At 32.7% G+C, this 20,389-nt stretch overlaps 1 protein-coding gene across 5 annotated transcripts in view; it reads right to left on the bottom strand.

Moving 5' to 3' along the window:
- Window positions 1-20,389, bottom strand: part of HERC4 (HECT and RLD domain containing E3 ubiquitin protein ligase 4) — a 121,510-nt gene that overhangs the window by 79,193 nt on the left and 21,928 nt on the right. For all 5 annotated transcript variants that reach the window (XR_009352602.1, XM_059170114.1, XM_059170115.1 and 2 more), the window contains exons 3-6: window positions 14,621-14,780; window positions 7,745-7,821; window positions 3,847-4,068; window positions 2,667-2,758 (exon numbers count right to left, since the gene is read on the bottom strand). Coding sequence is in view for 4 of the 5 variants with exons in the window: in XM_059170114.1 (XP_059026097.1) it covers window positions 2,667-2,758; window positions 3,847-4,068; window positions 7,745-7,821; window positions 14,621-14,780 (551 nt within the window). In the remaining variant the exon portion in view is untranslated. The remainder of the gene's footprint in view (window positions 1-2,666; window positions 2,759-3,846; window positions 4,069-7,744; window positions 7,822-14,620; window positions 14,781-20,389) is intronic.

Below are 20,389 nucleotides of genomic sequence, written 5' to 3'. Positions count from 1 at the left end.
TGCTCAGCAGGGAGCCTGCTTCCTCCTGTCTCTCTCTGCCTGCCTCTCTGCCTACTTGTGATCTCTATCTGTCAAATAAATAAAATCTTAAAAAAAAAAAAAAGTATGTTTGCTTTTTAATTATGTGTAATAGTTTCTAGGTTCTAAAAACAAAACTGTAAACCAAAGTACATCTATTAAATTTTTTAAAATACAAATACCATGTAACATGTTCACCTTTTATCCCTGCTTATACAAAAGTCAACTATTCTGTACCTTTTTACTTAACAATATATATCCTAAAGATATTCCACAGCATAATATAGAGATCTACTTCATTCTATTTTACAAGACTTGTAAATACTGTTTTACAAGTTCTGGGTGGTTACTACAGTTTATTTAACTAGAGTCCTACAGAAAAGACATCTGCATTCTTTCATTCGTTTGCTATTAAAATAATGCTGCAATTAAACTGCTTTGTGCACATACAACTTCCTATCTTTGGGACAGATTCTTAAAAGTAGGGTTGCTAAGTTAAAATATATAAGTTAAAAAAAATATATATGCTAAGTTAAAATATAAAAAATATATATAGCATATATATATGCTAAGTAAAAAAAAACATAAAATATATATGCTAAGTTAAAATATATATAAAATAATATATAAAATATATATGTGCTAAGTAAATATATATAATATATATAAGTAAAAATAAATATATAAAATATATAAATATATATTATATATAAAATATATGCTAAGTTAAAATATATATTATAAAAATATAATTAAAATATATAAAATATATGTGATATGCATAATGAATTTGTAAATGAACTTGAAAAAAATCTGACATCTTTATGATAGTGTGTTCACACCCATTAACATGTATGTCTTTACATTTATTGTTTTTTTAAAGTCTGTTTTTAAATTGCTAAGATAGGTTTTGCATAAGGAAACTGCTTCATAAAGCAATCCTAATTTATTTGCAAAAAGTTCTTCCAGAAAAACAAAAGATATATGGATACAGAACTGTATTCTAACTTAAATCAAGGGAAAATAAAATATTTTTCTTTTTTTTTTTTTTTTTTTTTTTTTTTTTTTTTTTTTAAAGATTTTATTTATTTTATTTGACAGAGAGATCACAAGTAGGCAGAGAGGCAGGCAGAGACAGAGGGGGAAGCAGGCTCCCTGCTGAGCAGAGAGCCCGATGTGGGGCTCGATCCCAGGACTCCGAGATCATGACCTGAGCCGAAGGCAGCGGCTTAATCCACTGAGCCACCCAGGCGCCCCAATTTTTCTATTAGGATATTTAAAACTATCTTATTTTGTTAGAAATAATATATACCAGTGCTCGCTTCGGCAGCACATATACTAGAAATAATATATACCAAAAATGCCAGTGAACAAGTACCACCGGCTACTATCTTAAGAGGAATACAGAATATTAAAATTAAAAAAAAAAAATCAACAGATGTAAGCAGTTACATATCCTGGGAAAATAAGATTGAGTGGTTATTTGAAGGGCTGAATTTGATAAGCATTAACACTATAAGTCTTTCTACCACAAAGCTAAGGAATAATATATAATATTATATATTATAGCCCTAAGGGATAATATGTAAAATATTTTTTACTATTATTTCAATATAGCCTTATTTCTTCTAACCACCCATGACAGAAGAGAATGACGATTTTTAACTTGCCAACATAAGTTATTAAAACTATAGTGACTAATTTGTAATTTGAATGATAAAAATCAATAAAATAAAGATAAGCAGATAAAACTTTCTTACTAAAAGGCAAGTAATATAAATTTTTAAAAAACAACTTTTATAATTAGTCATATTTTTAAAAGTACTCTGAGAACATTATACTTGATAAGGACTAAGAATAATTCTTATTAAAAAATTTCCAATGTGGGAGTGTGTACAATTTTATGTATGCAGAAGTCTGATTAGAAGTTAATTTTTTCTTGCTAATATTATCTACTATGCAGAATGAAGAAAGATAAAGCAGCAAAAAATTTCATTTCTAATTCAGCTAATAAAAAATGTGTCAGTTCCTTTAACATGACTATAAATAATATTCCTGGCAAAGGTTAGTTTAACGTGATTATTTTCATTCTACTTCTAATCACTAGAGGACTACACAGTCCTGGTAATGAAATGGGACATACCCAAGAAAGTTACAGGACAGAGTTAAAACCATTAACAAGACTGTGATGAAAGCTCATTATAACTACTTGCGTAATACTTAGCCTGTGGTTAACAGGCAGATTCATTCTCCTCCATTACTTGTTGTACAGTATTTATAAGCCAAACAGGAGTTAAAATCAGGCAGTTACGCAATATAAATGGGATTGATACACAGAGGATGGCAAGTCTGACAAACTAAAAAGGAATTTTTTCATTCAAAATATTAAACAGTATTTCACATAAAGCTGAGAAATTCATTAATACATATTATCACATTTAATAGATCATAACTCACATTTCATAACAATAAAAATTGAAAATTAAGGTAAATTGTTTTTGACAATAATAATCTAGTTCTTGTCTTCAAGAAATTACTTTTTAGACATCAATAACACTCGAATTTTAATGTAAATATCATGAAAACATTCAATAATTATAAATTACTACCATGAGTAATAATAAAGAAGTTTTATAGGAATACAATACCTTGGTTAGTGCAGCAGTATGATCTTCTCCACAACAAACATAAACTATTTTCTGAGTTCTTAGTGACTTTAGTAAATTAGGAACATACCTATCTGAAAATTCCAACAAGAGACGTTAACGGTATTTTTTAAGTTAAAACTCTTCTAAAATGTGTTTCCTCTACAGCTTCCCAAGCTCAGTAGACAGTGATAAATAATTTTAACTGTGATTCAATGATTTACTAGTACAAACCTACTTAATTGGGTTCCCAGATCTTTCTATTCATGCTGCTATAAGAAAGGAGGGTTTTAAATAGTAATTTAAGTGTTAAACTCCCTTAACGCCGATCTTTACAGAACTAGAAATCAAGGAATTTCAAAGCTATTTGCTTCTAATATCATTCTTTATATTCACCTCATGATAATTAAGCTCACAGGATTCTATTTAAATACTTGAAAATTATACTTTCTATTTTGTAGCAGAAAAGAAGTATGTCCTAATCTGACATTTTTCTCTATGCAAAACAAAATATTTTAAAGTTCTGAGTATTATTTCTTTATCATTACCAGTTGTTACTAGACCAACAACTCACTTTTGTCTACTTAAGTCATGACAATTATGTTGAATTTTATGAAATTAGTTCCTGTATTTCAGATACTGGCATCTGAATTAATGTGGTTATGAAAAATCAGTTCCAAGATCCTGACTTGTTTCAAGTAATTATAATGCTTAAAATTCAAATTGTTTATTTTCAACTCTAGAATCAATGTTAAAAGTGAAACTTCAAAATAAAGTTTTAATGACTCTGATTATTTTAATAGTTCCCTGAAAAACTCAAATACATTAACGCTTCATGTTACTTTCCACAATAATTTTACCACCTCTTTCCACCAATGGTAGCCAATAATGTGATTACCAATTGAAGTAATGTTTTTCACAACTTTCTTTTAATGAATATCTAACAATAAAGATTTTTCCAGATATACTTTCTAGAGTTTATTTTGTGATAAAATGGTATTCATTGGCACTCCCACCATCCCTTCAAAATATTATTAAATGGAATTTTTAAATAAACTTCTCATCCCCTTCTCCGTATCAGGGAAGACTTGGGTACATTTCTTTCTGACATTAAGAATCACTGATCCATCTCAAAAGATCATTTCTTTTAATGTACATTTATCTATAAATAATGAGAACCTACCATTTTCATCATTAAGACCTAGTTGACCAAATTTGTTGCGTCCCCATCCAAAAATAGCTCCAGAAAGGGTGAGTACAAAACTATGGGCTCCTCCTGCTGCAACTTGCATGAAAGGGATTCCAAGCAAAGACTTAATCAGCTGTGGCGAAGCTTGCTTTTTACAGTCAATGCCTAAACCCAACTGGCCATATTTATTTTGTCCCCAACTGAAGACTTCACTTGCTGTAAAAGAAAAATTATAAAATTAACTATTTTCCTTACACACCCAAAAATTTCATTTGAAGATCATCAGTTACTTGGGGACATTCTTCGTCTCATCAAATGGAAGTACATATTCACCTTTATTAAGTTTATTTCTTATCTGGAAACATAATAGAAGAACATTCAAAGAAACATCAAGAACAACATTTTGTATTAGTACAGAATAAGTTTTACTCACTTTACTAATTAGTACAGAATAAGTTTGACTCACTTTACTAATGAATGGGTAAGGCACATAACTCATTTCCTTATGTTTCTTAAGAAAGAACTATTCCTCAAGCCTCACTTTCATTCTGTGATTTATCTCAAAAGGCACTCAACCAGGCTCAAGACCTCAGTTATTATATATTGATCACATTCAAAATTTTATCACTAGACCAGACCTCTCTTATTAGCAATAATCCCATGTATCTAATTGTTTACCTGACCTCGACACGTGGATAATTACAAAGGTACCTCTCGAGCTCAGTGTGTTTCAAACAATTTATGACCCCCAACTTCACCTCCCATATCTGGACCTGTGCTCAGTGTTCTCCATCTCAATAAATGATTCTGTAACTGACTCAGTAGCACAAGCCATAAACATAAAGAGACATGCTTAAAGAAGACATACTCTTCTCTCTTCTTTCACCTTATACACAGACTGGTATCACTCTATTCTATATCAACACATAATATACAGTTTTGCTTCTAAAGAAAAATATGGCAAATAGATGCACTCTTCACCATTTCTGCTTGTCACTTTTGCTCCCTCAACTATCACCATGTCTTGCAACTTTAGACATCTTTTTATTTTATTAAATGGCACTAACAACTGACACACTAATAATTGTTTTTAAAATTCATAGTATAAAATAGTACACACTTAAAAGTAAGTTTCCCTCTAAAATTAGATGTTGGGTCCTCTCCCAAGAGACAACCACTCTTACCAATTACTGGTATGTACTCCCAAAAATATTTTATGCATATACTAGCAGACATCTGTACATATAGAGAGATATTATTAAAATGCAGATTGGATAATGTGACTCACCTGAAAAAAGATATCAGAGCCTTCCCACTGACATTGGGATAAGCACTTTTAACAAAGACTGTTAACGTTCTACATTATGGAAACATAATGTTTCCAAGCTCATTTTATACCCGTCTCTTCCCTTACTCTATTGATACTTGTCCTCCTTTACATTCTCCAATGTCCATTTCTCACACACTTGCAATTCCTTTTGTGCAGACTTTCCCCCCATCTTTGTCTAGTTCATTTCTACTCTTTCCCAGCAGCAAGCTTGCCCTGGTGGTCTCGTTTAAGTCCAGTCCCCCGTTATATATTCCAAATATCCTAATTTTTTCTTTACAGTCCTTTTTCATATTATGTAATTATATTGTTATTTGTGTGAATATGACTATAACATAAGGGCTAGCAGCATACAGCTTACCACTATATATTATGTGAATGATGCCAAACAAGGCAAAAAAATCCCTCTAAGTCCAGACAGAAAATTGCCCTCCTCATCAGTAAAACATCTGGGTTTAATCTGATCTTAGATCTACCTACCAAATATCAAAAGAAGAGCTGACAAAGTAACAACAAAGAATACAGGGATGCCAGCCTCCCCAGTGCCTACAGAAATTCAAATGCCTTAATAAGGCATTTAAGGCCTTTGTAACATATTACCTCAACTGAAGTATCACTAGGTCTCCCACGCTCACAATACCTACATAAAACTACATGCTAACATTCAAATACACAAAATACTTTCCTAATTCTACGACTTTACTAGTACTATCACCTTAGCCAATCTTCAACACTTCTAGTTATTTCTCAACATTTCTCTAACTCTGAATATACCTTATTCATCTTTTAAAACTGCATTAAATACCAAGTCCCTCTTTATTATTAATAATTTTATTGATTTGAACTAATTACACTTTTTTCCTTCATTCATGTAGCACTTCACTTTGACCTTGACCAAAACAGTATTTTTGTCTCAAACCAGTTATTTGTGTATCTGCCCCCCCCCCAGATGCTATAGGCCCTAAAATTATTCTATCATCTTACCTGTATTTCCCTACAGCTAGACCCTAGTGCTGTATTCACAGGAGGCCTAGACATTTAATGAATTAAATAATAGTAATAATGAAGCCACTGGAGCTTATTTTTTATTTATTTATTTTTAAAAAGATTTTATTTATTTGACACAGTGAGATCACAAGTAGGCAGAGCAGCAGGCAGAGGGAGAGGGAGAAACAGGCTCCCTGCTGAGCAGAGAGCCCGATCCGGGACTTGATCCCAGGACCCCCCCCCCCACCATGACTAAGCCGAAGGCAGACACTTGACCAGCTGAGCCACCCAGACGCCTCTGGAGCTTATTTTTTATTATTATTTTTTAAGATTTTATTTATTTATTTGATAGAGACAGCAAGAGAGGGAATACAAGCAGAGAGAGTGGGAGAGGGAGAAGCAGGCTTCCCACTGAGCAGGGAAGCCCAAGCCAGGGCTCCATCCCAGGACTCTGGGATCATGACCTGAGCTGAAGGTAGACGATTAACAACTGACCCACCCAGGCGCTCCTGGAGCTTATTTTTTTTATATGGTAAAAACCAACATAGTAACTAACCCATGCTACAATCCTCAGCAGGCAGGTGAAGAAGCTGAGTAAGAAACAAAAGAGGGCGCCTGGATGGTTCAGTGGGTTAAAGCCTCTGCTTTTGGCTCTGGTCATGATCTCAGGATTCTGGGATTGAACCCCACATTGGGCTCTCTGCTCCACGGGGAGCCTGCTTCCTCCTCTCTCTCTCTCTGCCTGCCTCTCTGCCTACTTGTGATCTCTCTCACTCTGTGTCAAATAAATAAATAAAATCTTTAAAAAGAAAAAAAAGAAACAAAAGAAACAAAAGCAAACAGGGGCACCTGGGTGGCTCAGATGGTTAAGCATCTGCCTTCGACTCAAGTCATGATCTCCAGGTTCTCAGATAGAGCCCCATATCGGGCTCTCAGCTCAGCAGGGAGTCTGCTTCTCCCTCTCCCCTGCTGTGCTCTCTGTCCCTCTGGCTCTCTCTAATGAATAATAAAAATCTTTAAAAAAAAAAAAACAAAAAATCCCCAACAAACAAAACTAATAGGATGCTTAGACTTTTTTTTATTCATAAAAAGTCTGAGATCAAATGAGATCAGACAAGTTGTAACTTTCCCCCTATAGAACAATGACACACAAAAATCAATTCCACCTCTATATACTAGCAATAACTTTGAAATGGTTCAATAATAAAAACATCATTTCATATCTAGGGGAAAATCTAATAAAAGATGTATAAGACCTCTCCACAGAAAACAACAAAATACTATTGAGAAAAATTAAATGGAGATTAAAATAGATATAACATGTTCAAGAATTGAAAGAATCAATACTGTAAAGATTTTCCTAAAATTGATTTATAGAAACAATGTAATCCCAATCAAAATCTCAGTAGTCTGTGGGTCTGTGAAGACTGACAAGCTAATTCTAAAATGTATGTGAATATGAAAAGGATCAAAAGGAACCAGGACAATCTTGAATTTCAAGAACAAAGTTAGAGGACTTTCTGTTCAAGTATCCAGCAATAAAACTGAAAAGGGTAAGAAAATAAAAATAATGCTTACCTTTAGAAAGTGCAAGTGAATGATAGTAACCGCAAGCAACCTGTACTACCTGGATATCTGATAAACTTTTAATATTTCTAGAAAATAAGAAAAGAAATCAAAATCAGTTAATTCCATTTAATAAACGGATCCTGAATATTTATTAATGCCATTTACTGACTACCTATTATGTGCAAATAGGTTCCTACTGACCTAGCAGTACATGCTTTTTTATATAAGCCCATTTTACCCAACTATTTATGCTAACATCAGTAAACAAAATTGAATGTGAAAAAAATTAAGAGGTGTAATGAGAAAGTACTCTGAATAAAGAATTTAAGCAAACTATGTTCACACCTCAAGTATTCCTCACAGTGCTTTTATAATTCAGATATTTTTTTCAAAAGAAATCTTTAGCTCAAAGTGTGAAACCTGGCAATATATTTGTAAAAAAAAAATGTACATGATCTAATTTGTCTAAAATTGGCGTTTGGCCTAGTTTAATACATGCTCTCTATCCGGTTCCTTAAGAACCAATAAGGATTCTTACCACATGGTGCTCCCAATTCACATTATGAAACCTATTCCTTCTGAGTTCTCCTTTTCCTTTAAATCTAAATCAGTGATATTAAACTTAATTCTTCGCTAGAGAAATTTAATCAATTCATATGTATTATGATCCCTGATATAGTCAGTCATATTTCTGCCCCTTTGCATTTTTTTCCTTATATTTTTATAGTTTCTTCCCCCCTTTCTGATTTTTCCTTAACTGTAAAACAATTCTGAAAGCTAATTTTTAAAACATTACAAAAATCAAGTATCTTTCTGCATCAATCATCCCAAGTGTTTCTTATGCAGTTCCCCTTCTCCTGGTCATTTTGTTTTTCCTGAATGAGTGTTTTCAAGGTAAGAAGGGGGGAGGAAACATATGTTTCTTATTTCCCTTTACCTGATACTGCCACCTGACCTGATTCTGCCATATGAGAGTCCGGAGCAAGTTCTGACCAGAGTGTCGATACCCATGATTTTCGGGAGGCAGCTTCAGCAAATCAAATTTTGAGTAGGAGAAAGGAGAGTTACTCTAATTCCATATTGTTGTATTAAAAATATTTTTATTTAGTGGATTTATGTTTATAACTACAAAACCTGAGAGTTGCACTGCTATAATTTCGTAGAATCCAACCAGTTAACAGGATCCAATGCACCTTCAGATTTTCAAATGTAGCAAAATGCCATTTTTTCTGTAATTAGCAAAATCAAACTCTAGCAATGCAAAAATGGGAATAAAAAAATACATGGATATATGCAACTGTGCTGAAGTTACTGAACATTCACTGTTACTGTTTATGCATATTAGGCACATGACACACTGACTACGGAATTATGTTAAATATTTTTTTAACTATATTAACTATTTTTTTTAAAGATTTTATTTATTTATTTGACAGACAGAGATCACAAGTAGGCAGGGAAGAGAGAGGAGGAAGCAGGCTTCCTGCTGAGCAGAGAGCCTGATGCGGGGCTCGATCCCAGAACCCTGGGATCATGACCTGAGCCGAAGGCAGAGGCTTTAACCCACTGAGCCACCCAGGTGCCCCTATATTAACTATTTTTTAAAACTTGTTCCAGGTATCAAGTCCAAATAAGAGATTTCAAATACTAAACTCTCATAGCACCTTATATTTTTTTCCTTCATAGATTTATCACTGTTAACTACTAGTGTACTCTGCTCAACAATAAGCTCTATAAATGCAGACTACATGTCTTATATTCACAGGCTCCCCAGCACTTACCACAGTGCCTGGTAAAAAAATATGTAATAAATACACTGTTAAAGGATGAGTTTATAAAGTCTTTAAAGCTTTAATATTAAACTGTTCATAAAATCTGTCCCTAAAACTTCTAAATTTGCATAGCAATTTATATTTGGTGACTTCCACATTTCCAAAATTATCATAAGGCTTGGAATACAACATAAATACTACTTTCTTTAGCCATGTCTGCTACAGTGACATGGAAATGTATTCTTCTATGGCATTACTGTTTAAAAAAAAAAATCTCCTTTCATCTCCATGTAAATTAATGTACAGAAGATTTGGGGAGATGAAGGAGGATATGTTTTTCTCCTTTTTTTTTTTTTTTTTTTTAGCTTTCAGGAATAAAATAAAGAAAAATACTGAACGGTAATAAGTTACCATATTAGTTGCCCATGTTCCATTTTTCTTAAAGGACAACAAATTAGAAAATTCTTAATGAAACAGAATTTTTTTAATTCATCAAAAATAATTCTTTTTAAGTAAAAAAGCTAATGTAAATATTTAATTATTCTCTAATTTTTTAAATGATTCAAATGCAGTCAAGAAGTAAAAATAAGCCAGAATAAATTTTGTAAATAAAAATACATACTTATGCATATACACAACATGAGGATTCCTAATTAATGAAAACTATGAAGAGAAAATCAGAATTCAGACATCTAGGGTCAACATTTTCTAACTGCTTATAAATCTGAAACAACTTGCTAAAGTTTAAAGTATGTCAAACATTTTAAATGGCTATGACATCATTAAATGAATCACTGTAAAGAACTGAATCATTTCCTTACTGCATTTTGAAAGATGTTTGAAATCTGTAAGAAAACAGTATTAATAAACTTGGAAATAAGATTTGTACTCCCCTCCGCTGGGAAGTCTGCCAAAATATATTGTTGAATATGTGTGCTACTGTACTGTTATACTTTACAATTTAACGTACAGGGGCATTAAAGGCATAAACGAGGCACTTACAGTTGTTTGTGAAGGTAAAATTCCAACAACTGCTAACAAAGACTAGTAAAAAGTTTACCCTACATAATAAAAAATTTCAGAACTAAAACATTAAATATTTTGCGAAATTCAAACCCAACACGGCATTTACATTAAGTACAGCTTTCTGTGTGTCAATTATACCTCAATAAAGTGGTTTTAAAATATATTTTACCAATTAAACATAATTAACAATTTTCTATTTCCCAGTGAAGCCACAACTTCCTTAGTGATCTAAAAAGTCTTAGCACCAACTCTTCTTTTAATTTTGAAAGATTTACGCTAACAATCTAGTCACTACCATTAAGAAATACATTTTCTTTTTAATCTAAAATTTTAATACATGTTCAAAATTGAGGAAGTCAAGAAAATAAATTTTACTTTTGACCAAGCTGACAAGTCAAACATAATTAGTTTCTATAATCAAGAAATAGCTGTCCTCACAAGGATAATGTTATACAACCCTCTCATAGTTTTTATTGCACAGGTCCAAGAAACAGAATTTCTTTAAAAAAAAAAAAACTACAACTTTATTACCAATAACTGGTTATCTAAAGTTTGCATGGGAAAGTATGTATTTCCACTTAAAAGATTAACAAAGTAGTAACAGTTTCAAATATAACCTATTATTAATTTTACATTCTTCTCTCATTTTCAAGTGTTACTTAATTTCAATACCCTTATCTACTGGCATAAAAATGAATTTTGTTTTCCAGAAAAGTAAAGCCTAACGTGACTCTTCAGTTTTCTGATCATTCTTACAAAAACTATAAACACTAATTTTTTTTTTTAAGATTTATTTGAGAGAGAGAGAGAGCTTGAGAGGAGAGAAGGTCAGAAGGAGAAGCAGACTCCCTGTGGAGCTGGAAGCCGGATGCAGGACTCGATCCCAGGTCTCCAGGATCATGACCTGACCCAAAGGCAGTTGCTTAACCAACCAGGAGCCACCCAGGCGCCCATAAACACTAATTTTTTAAAAATCTATTTCCATATAGTTGAGCTTCCTCCTGTCTTCTACATGGTTTATTCAAAATGAATGCAAAAATTTCAAAGCTGGCTCACATCTCTAAGCATATAGAAAAAGCCTTGCATCTAAAAATAGTTTGGGGGCGCCTTTGCCTTTGGGTCCTAGGATCGAGCCCTGCATTGGGCTCTCTGCTCAGCAGGGAGCCTGCTCCCCACACCCCGCCTGCTTCTCTGCCTACTTGTGATCTCTCCCTGTCAAATAAATAAAATCTTAAAAAATAAAATAAAATAAAAATAAAAATAGTTTGGTACTACAATTTAAAAAGAAAAAAATCACTGGCAGTGTTTCATAAAAATGTATTTCTATGTCGTGTATCAATTTGATTTCAAACACACTTGTTTATGACAAAATGGAACTGTTCTTAAGAGTTAAACTGTTTGGATATAAGTTGTGTCGGGATGTCATAATGTCATGTGTTGGATGTACTCAGTGGCTCAGCTGTTGTGGGGCTCTACTGGGGTCTCACCAATAAAAACACATTTAGAAAAACTCTAGCTAGAGGACATTTAGATTATGAATACTGAGGGTTTGTGAGGACTATCCCAGACTCTTAGGTCTTAGCTAATCTAAATAGCTCTCCAAAGACAGGGTAATCAGTGCCCGCCACAGTAGAGGAGACTTTAACCTTCAGGGGTAAAAACTGAGCAGCAGTCCTAGGGAAAAGATCCTCTTGCCCATCAATACTTGCTAGATCTATCTTTCCTTAGCAACATGCTCTAGAACAGGGGACTTTTACTTTTGTGCTGGCAGGAAAAAATCAGTTCTCAGTTGGCTAAGCCATTTCTCCCTAGTATCAAGTCATATAATGGTATACCTAAACTAAATTTGATTTTTATTACTATCACCTCTTGCTTGAAACAACAGTACGATTTATCTATCACTTGTTTGAAGTATGTTATTTATCTCATATGTTACTGCCTTGTGAAATCCCTTCAGTAAACCTGTGTTAAACAGAGGTCAAAGACAAACTCAGTCTCTGAGCATGATTTGCCCCAAACAAAATATACTGAAATACTAAATTGCCCTTTAACACATGAAAGTATCAGTAAAAACTATGTATATGTCATAACAAATCAGATCAGTCCACTGAAAATTGAGTAGGTTGAACAGGAGAAATGCCTTAACACAGAGCTTAAAAGTTAATACACATTTAGCAAATAAAAACCTTCCAAGTTTAAACCGAGTGACTCAAATAAGATCTCTTTTCAGGTTTATGAACAGCAAAGTCACAAATGCATAATTTATTAAAGGGCATTGTTCAAATAAACTGTCATATAGTAAAATTCTCTTATAGCTACCTTTCTTTCCATTTACTAAATATCTATGGGTTACTGACTGAAATCCCTTATACTAGAAGTATAAGGAGCAACAAAATGTCAGAAGAGCAACAAAAATGTCAGTATGATTTTAGGAAATCAATGGAATAAATATAAAAGAAATTAGAAAGTTTTGACATAAATCATGGTTCTGAACTGGGGATTTAAAAATCTCATAGGAAGGTCCCTTCTCAATTGTAAAAACATAAAATTTTAAGAATTTTGTATTAAAAAATCCCATTCTACAATAGCTATTTGTGGGACAAAATAAAAGCAGCAGAAGATATGACAAATGTGAGGTCACTATGTTTCTATGAATGCTTTGTATTATTACCTACCAATAGCTATATGGTTGCAAATTACCATTTTCTGAAATAAATCAAAACTGAAATGACTAAAAAATTCAATTTACTTAGCTTAAGGAAAAAATATTTTCTCCCAAGAACACCATCATTAAGCGATACTAAAAGCATAATGGGAGTTGTGTTTGTTATTAAATTGTTATAAACAAAAGAAATTAAGGGGAAGAAATTTGGGGAGTTTTGTGGAATTTAATTATAAGATCAATCAAGGAAACATGTGAGTATGATATAGCCAGAAGTCCAACTAACAATTTTTACTAAAACAAATATAAAATGTTAAAGACCAAAAAACTTTTCATAAATTAAAACAAAGCAAATACTTAAACAAATACTTTTAAGTTCTCAATAAACATATACAAGGAAAGTCATAGGCTTACTAAAGGAACTAGCTAGCTACCCTTCCTAGTTTTAAAAAGACTCATTTCTAACAATAAGAGTTTCTGTTCTGAAATATTATTAGTTCCTGAGTTCCGCTTCCTTATCCTAGTAAGTTACATCCTATTTCTTAAACCAAAACAAACATTCATCAATGTTAAGTTAAAAACAAAATATCTAAATGTGTGTAAAAATAATGCTACCTAGAGATTTATATCTAAAATTAGTTTAATACCTTTGTTTCCCTGGAGAGTTTTCTTTTGTCCCTATAACTATTACTAGGAAGAAAGAACAAGAGTTTAAGGAAGCAAGAATTTGTATAATTTAAAAAACAAAGCGTGAGTTACTGTATTATTTATGTATTTAAAACAAATTGGATAATTTTCTTTAAATCTGTGTATTTTTACCTAAACATGTTCACGCTCTTAAAATTTTCAGCATTAAAACAATGGTTATGCCCTATGTATATCTCTAAGACTATGCAACATTGACTAGGCATTTATTTAATTTTGAAATAATTCTATGATGAATTAGTAACAAATTAAATTGTGGCCATTGCTTTTTAAAAATTTGGAAAGTGACTGAATTCTTTTTACATTAAGCATGTGGGACTTCTATATTCAATAAAAACAATACAAAACAAGATAGAGAAATATGCAACCAACCAATATTTAATAAATATTTTAACAGCTGGGGTACTCAAGATAGAACCAGTAGTTTAAATTAGCCTAAACCGCTTAAAAATTTTAGTAATGAAATAGTTATAGTAAAGTATATATTCCCCGTCCCATTTCTTTACAAACATAAACAATTTAGGGGAAAATACGTAATACATTAAAAAAGAGCACTCAGCCCAAATTAAAGGCCAGAACCTACCTAGTAATTCCTTAAGAACTCAAAAGGGAGAAGTAATTAGATGTCAACTCTTACTTGCCCACAGTAAGCAGAATAATTTAGATAACAAATTTATTATAAAAGACTGTTAAAGACCTCTTTTTGGTCACCTTTGTTACCTGGGTACTCTGATACATTCCTCTGATCCTAGCAGGCCAAGCTGTCCATCAGAATCGAGACCCCACGCATACACCTGGCCCTTGTCATTTAGTGCTAATGTATGAGCTTCTCCACATGAAACAGCTACGATATTTTGGGCATCCAGGGCAACAACCTGCTCTACAGAAATCAAGAAGAGAGACATTATATTCTAGTTTTGAACTACCAATGAGAATAAAAGTCTTCATCTTGTACAAAAAAAAAAAGCTTAAGAAAATGATAAAATACAGACTAAGTATAACAGTAGTTACTGTGAAAAATTCAACAAGTATGTGCCATAAAATTCTCATTGTGGTAAATACGATATACATCCCAGGCCATAAGCAACTCGAAGTATTAAGAGACTTGAACATTTTGGGGAAGAAGTTAAAGGTTTATAAAGCTGCTCTCAGAAAGGCTCTTCATTCAAAGCCATAACCAGTAACAGAAGAATCCAGCTGAAAAGGGAATCATTTAAATATCCTGGGCCAAATTATTTAATAATGAAATAACTGACATATACTACTATGGAGTGATTCTGAAATTAATGAAATAATCTCAATTAGCAATTTCTGATAAAAAAGCAAATTCTTTATAGATCTCATAAATAAAGCATCTACTAGATATGCTGAGGGAACTGAAAGGCAATGTAACCATAACAAACAGGTTTTAGTTTATGAACTGCCATTTTAACATGAAAGAAATAAAAACCCCATATGTAGTTAAAATATATTCAAGTTTTAAATCAGAAAATAATTTAAAATACTGGTCCTTCATAAGACTATCAGTAGCTACTGACAAACCAAAAAAGAAAGTGAAATTGTTTCCTTAGTCTCCTTAAGATGTGTAATGTCTATCAGTTTTTTAGTACTACTACTACTACTTTAACATTTCATTTAAAATGGACCTTTTTTTTTCAGCCTAAGAAAACTGTAATTTCTGTCTTCAATAAAATCCTCATGCTAAAGAGTTGTTAAACTGAAATCAATCAGGATTTCTTCTGAAGCACACTTAAGCTCAATGTAGAAAAATGCAGCTGTTCAGTAAAGAAACCAACTGCATCAGAAAAGTTTAAATCCCTACGGTTAGAGAAACTCCCATTCTATCTGGATTATTGCCCTGCCTTTTGGGGTGGGAGGTTAGCCCTAGATAGCCTCTAAGAATCTATACAACTTCAATGATATTATTTGAAGTACTCACCTTAAAGTACTATGAGTTACTAACTCATGAAGCTGGTGAACAGTATGTGGAAGTTCATTATACTAATCATTTACTATTTGTAGATATTTTGTACATATGTTTTTTAATGAAATTATATTGTAGGAACATACAAAACACGCAAAGAGAACAAGATATAACACATAGTCTCCCCCCACAAAAAAAAATCAGGAAAAAGGATTTGAAAGTATAACATCATTTATTAACATCAAAACAGTACCAAAAATCTTAATTTTGAAGAAAGAAGTAAAACACTCAAAAGATCTGTTCTCTTTCACAGAGGCCCCAGAACTAAATCAATAGTATCTCCAAGACTATCCTCAAAGGAAATACAGTAAAGAGCAGAAAATGACAAGATGACAAGAAAATGAATAAGACTGGTCAGTCAGTTCAACAGCAAATGAAGAGTACTTAAATTAGATAGCTATGGCTATACAATCAAAGGCACCAAAATCCAAGAAACAAAGAAACAATAATCATTCATACCAAACACTAGTATTTACTGTATACCCTTACGCTCCAAACACTGGAGACACAAAGAGAATAAACCATTTCTAGTCCTCAAAGAGTTTTCAGTCTACAGAAAAACAGGTGAGGTAAGAACTGTGATTAAATGCTAAGATAAAGATACACAAAAGGCCTCAAGGGAACATGAGATACTTACTAAAACGTTAAATACAAGAATTCTGGAAGACAGTAACACTTAACACTAAATCCTGAGCTAAGGAAAGAGGAAGAGATTCCATGTAGCCATTTGAGAAAATTCTTATAGCAAAACAAACTAAAAACAAAGTGAAAAGACTAACAGAAAAACAGGGGGAAAAATGTTATTCATACCTTGAAGAAATAATCTTCCCAATTTTTACATAGTTGGAAAAAAAAGACCATTAATTCAATGAAAAATGGACAAAAGATGTCAACTGATAGTTCAGAGAAGAAGAAACAGAAATGGCCCTTAATCATATGAAAAGATGCTCAACCTCATTGATGAGAAAACTGCAAATCCAAACTACATTTAGAAGCCAATATGTTGACTTAGAAAATTTATAAAACCACGGGCGCCTGGGTGGCTCAGTGGGTTAAGCCACTGCCTTTGGCTCAGGTCATGATCTTGGGGTCCTGGGACCGAGCCCCGCATCGGGCTCTCTGCTCAGCAGGGAGCCTGCTTCCTCCTCTCTCTCTCTCTGCCTACCTCTCTGCCTACTTGTGATCTCTCTCTGTCAAATAAATAAATAAAATCTTTAAAAAAAAAAAAAAGAAAATTTATAAAACTTACAATTTACAAAATTTTACAATTTTACAAAACTTCACAATTTTATACTTTATAATGTTTATACTTTTCCACATGGGTTAACCTTTAAGCATCAACGTTTACATTTATCAGGAGAATGCGAAGAAAAGCCACCAAATTGGATAAAATATCTGTAAAAGATAGATCTAATAAAGGACTATTATTCAAAAATATACAAAAACTAAAAACTCAATAAAAAAATAAAAAGCCAAATGAAAAAATAGGCGAAAGAACTGAGCAGACACCTCACCAAGGAAGATACACAGATGACAAGTAAGCCTGTGAAAGGATGTCCTACATTATATATCAGGGAATTTCAAATTAAAATGAGATACCACTATACACCTTATTAAAATGGCTCAAATTGCTGGAAAGGATAGAGAGCAACAGAAACTCTTATTCGCTGCTGGTGAGCATGCAAAAGGGTACAGCCACTTTTGAAGACAGGGTGGTAGTTTCTTACAAAACTAAACATACTCTGACCTTATGATCAAGCAATCATTCCTTGATGGTCACCCAAAAAGAGCTGAAAACTTATGTCAACACAAAAATCTACACAAAGACATTTGCAGCAACTTTATTCATAATTGCTCAAACTTGGAAGCAACCAAGATATCCTTTAATAGTGAATAAACTATGGTACATCAAGATGATAGAGCATTATTCAGCAATAAGAAGGAATAGGATATCAAGCCATGAAAAGAGACACAGAGAACACTTAAATGCACATTCCTAAGTAAAAGAAGCCAATCTGAAAAGGCTACATTCTGTATGATTCCAATACATGACATTCTGGAAAAAGCAAAACTTTGAAGACAATAAAAAGTTTAATGTTTGCTAGAAGTTAGGGGAAAGAGAGGGATGAACAAAACACAGAGTATTTTTTAGGGTAGTAAATAAAAACTATTCTGTATGATACCAATACTATTCTGTATAATACTACGTTATTATGCATTTGACAAAACCCATAGATTGTACAACACAAAGAAAAGAATGAACCCTAAGGAACCCATGGACTTTGGATGATGTCAATGTAGGTCTGTTAATGGTGGTAATGTACCACTGTGGATAGGCTGTGGACAGTGGGGGAGATTGTGTATATATGGGGATGGGGTATATGGGAACTCTATTTTCTGCTTAATTTTGCTGTGAACCTAAAACCACTCTAAAAAATAGTTTATTAATTTACAAAGTTTATGATTATAATAAAAATCACACCAAGATACTATTTTTCATAAAAATTCCAAAGCCTGTTAACAACCTGTTGGAGAAAAAAGCATGCTTATATACTGATAACAGAAGTATGAAACAGAACAATCTTTATGGAAAGGAATGTGGCAATACCTAACAAAACATATCAATTTACCTTCTGGACCTACAAATTCCATTTCCACGAAAATATCCTACAGATATACCTAAGTACTAAAGGGCAGCAGAATATGCCACGTTGGCATAGGATCATTCTGAGCTCAAAGACATTAAGTATAAATAGATATAAGAAAAGCTCTCTGCCTTCTCCTTACTGCCTAAAAGCATGACATAAATATGTGAAGGTATCTACCACTCTACTAGAAAGAACAGAAGTTAATCACCAGAGACAACTCCAAACTCTTATCAGCTCACAAATAGCACCAGGAAAACCTACATTGCAAACTTTCCTAACTAGCGCTTATCTTAGTTTCCCCACCTATTTACCTTCCCACAATTGCCACCGGAAACTCAATCCTTTTTGCTGTTACTTCTCTAAAAATTTCCTGTTCTTTTGTTCTGTGTAAGCCCATGCTCTATCACTTGAGTTACTCGTCACAAGTTTATTAACACATGTGTTGAGATCCCATGTGTAAGTTCAACGCATGTGTTAATAAACTTGTTTACTTTTCTCTTGTTAATCTGCCTTTTGTCTAGACAGGGCCCAGCTAGAGAACCCAGAAAGGTAGAGTACAAATACACATGTGTGCATGTGTTTCTGTTTGCATGTGTGAAAATGTGTATTATATTTGCAGCACTGTATATAATAAAAAAAGACTCGAAATATTCCAAATATCCATTAGTAAATGATTCCAATTACCCACCAGAATACTATGCTCCACAAACAAGATAATATAATAATAAGGAAGCTCTACATATGGATACAGAAAGACCTCAAGAGTATATAAGCAAAGAGAAAAAAATATCAACATGTGGAATACTAAATGATTTGCTACTTTTTGTGTAAGAGGTAAGAATAAGTATATTTATACTTACTTATATCTACATAAAGAACTTTTGAAAAGATGTACAAAAAAACTAATAAACATATTTACAGGTAATGCAGGTAGAGGGGGAAATACAGTAGTAAATGTAAGAGCAAAACTTCCCAATGTTTATTTATATTACCCTGATTTTTAAACCATGTACATATGTGTCTATTCCAAACAAAAAATAAAACTTAATTAAATACAACATTAGAGAAAATAGTTAAAGCCATGTACTAAAACCAATGTTTTCATTTTGAGACCAACATGAACTCTAATTATTTTCTATGTACTAAAAATTCAAGACACATAGTCTTGGTTCTTTCAGAATTTTTGTCCCATCAAATTACTGAGATACCTATTCTGAGAATGGATAGCTACTTCAGAAACACACGATTAAAGAAACATAATAACAGTTGTATGTCCCAGAAATAGCACTTAATATAGGCTTCTCAGACAACAAACAAACAAAACTCAAAACATCCCTGTACAAATCTTTAAAACTCTTGTTTTTCCCAATGGCTTATCAAAACGAATATCCTCAATATCCCCATTACTAGTATACTAGAAAGTCAGATCAGTGGTATACTAAGACACTTCAAACCTAATGAAACTACATAGCTGAATGCTTAAAACAAGATTGCCTGAAAAGAGAGTCAACAATAAGCAAGAATAAAGGCAGAATAAAAGAACCCAGTAAAACAAACAAAAAAATTCACTAAGCCCAACTCAGTGATGCCATCTCTGAGAAAGAAAACAGAATTCATACCAAACCCAATAAGCTAACATTTATTATTTGCTATGTACCAGGTACTATGCTACCAAATTTTAATCATTAAGCTACATTTGACTCTCAAAGCAAATAATAGAGAAAAAGTAGAAGTAAGTGGGAATTAAACTCACTTCAATTAGAATTAGTATGAATATGTAAGTTATAGGACAGAAAGCAAAAGAAAAACTTGCCAAGCAAGCCCATTAAACAGCTGATTCCCTTGATAAAGAGAGGC

The sequence above is a fragment of the Mustela lutreola genome, chromosome 4 (genome assembly GCF_030435805.1).
Source record: "Mustela lutreola isolate mMusLut2 chromosome 4, mMusLut2.pri, whole genome shotgun sequence".
Classification (NCBI taxonomy): Eukaryota; Metazoa; Chordata; class Mammalia; order Carnivora; family Mustelidae; genus Mustela; species Mustela lutreola.
Note: the sequence above shows the minus strand (reverse complement) of the source record. Positions and strands in the feature narration are given on the sequence as shown.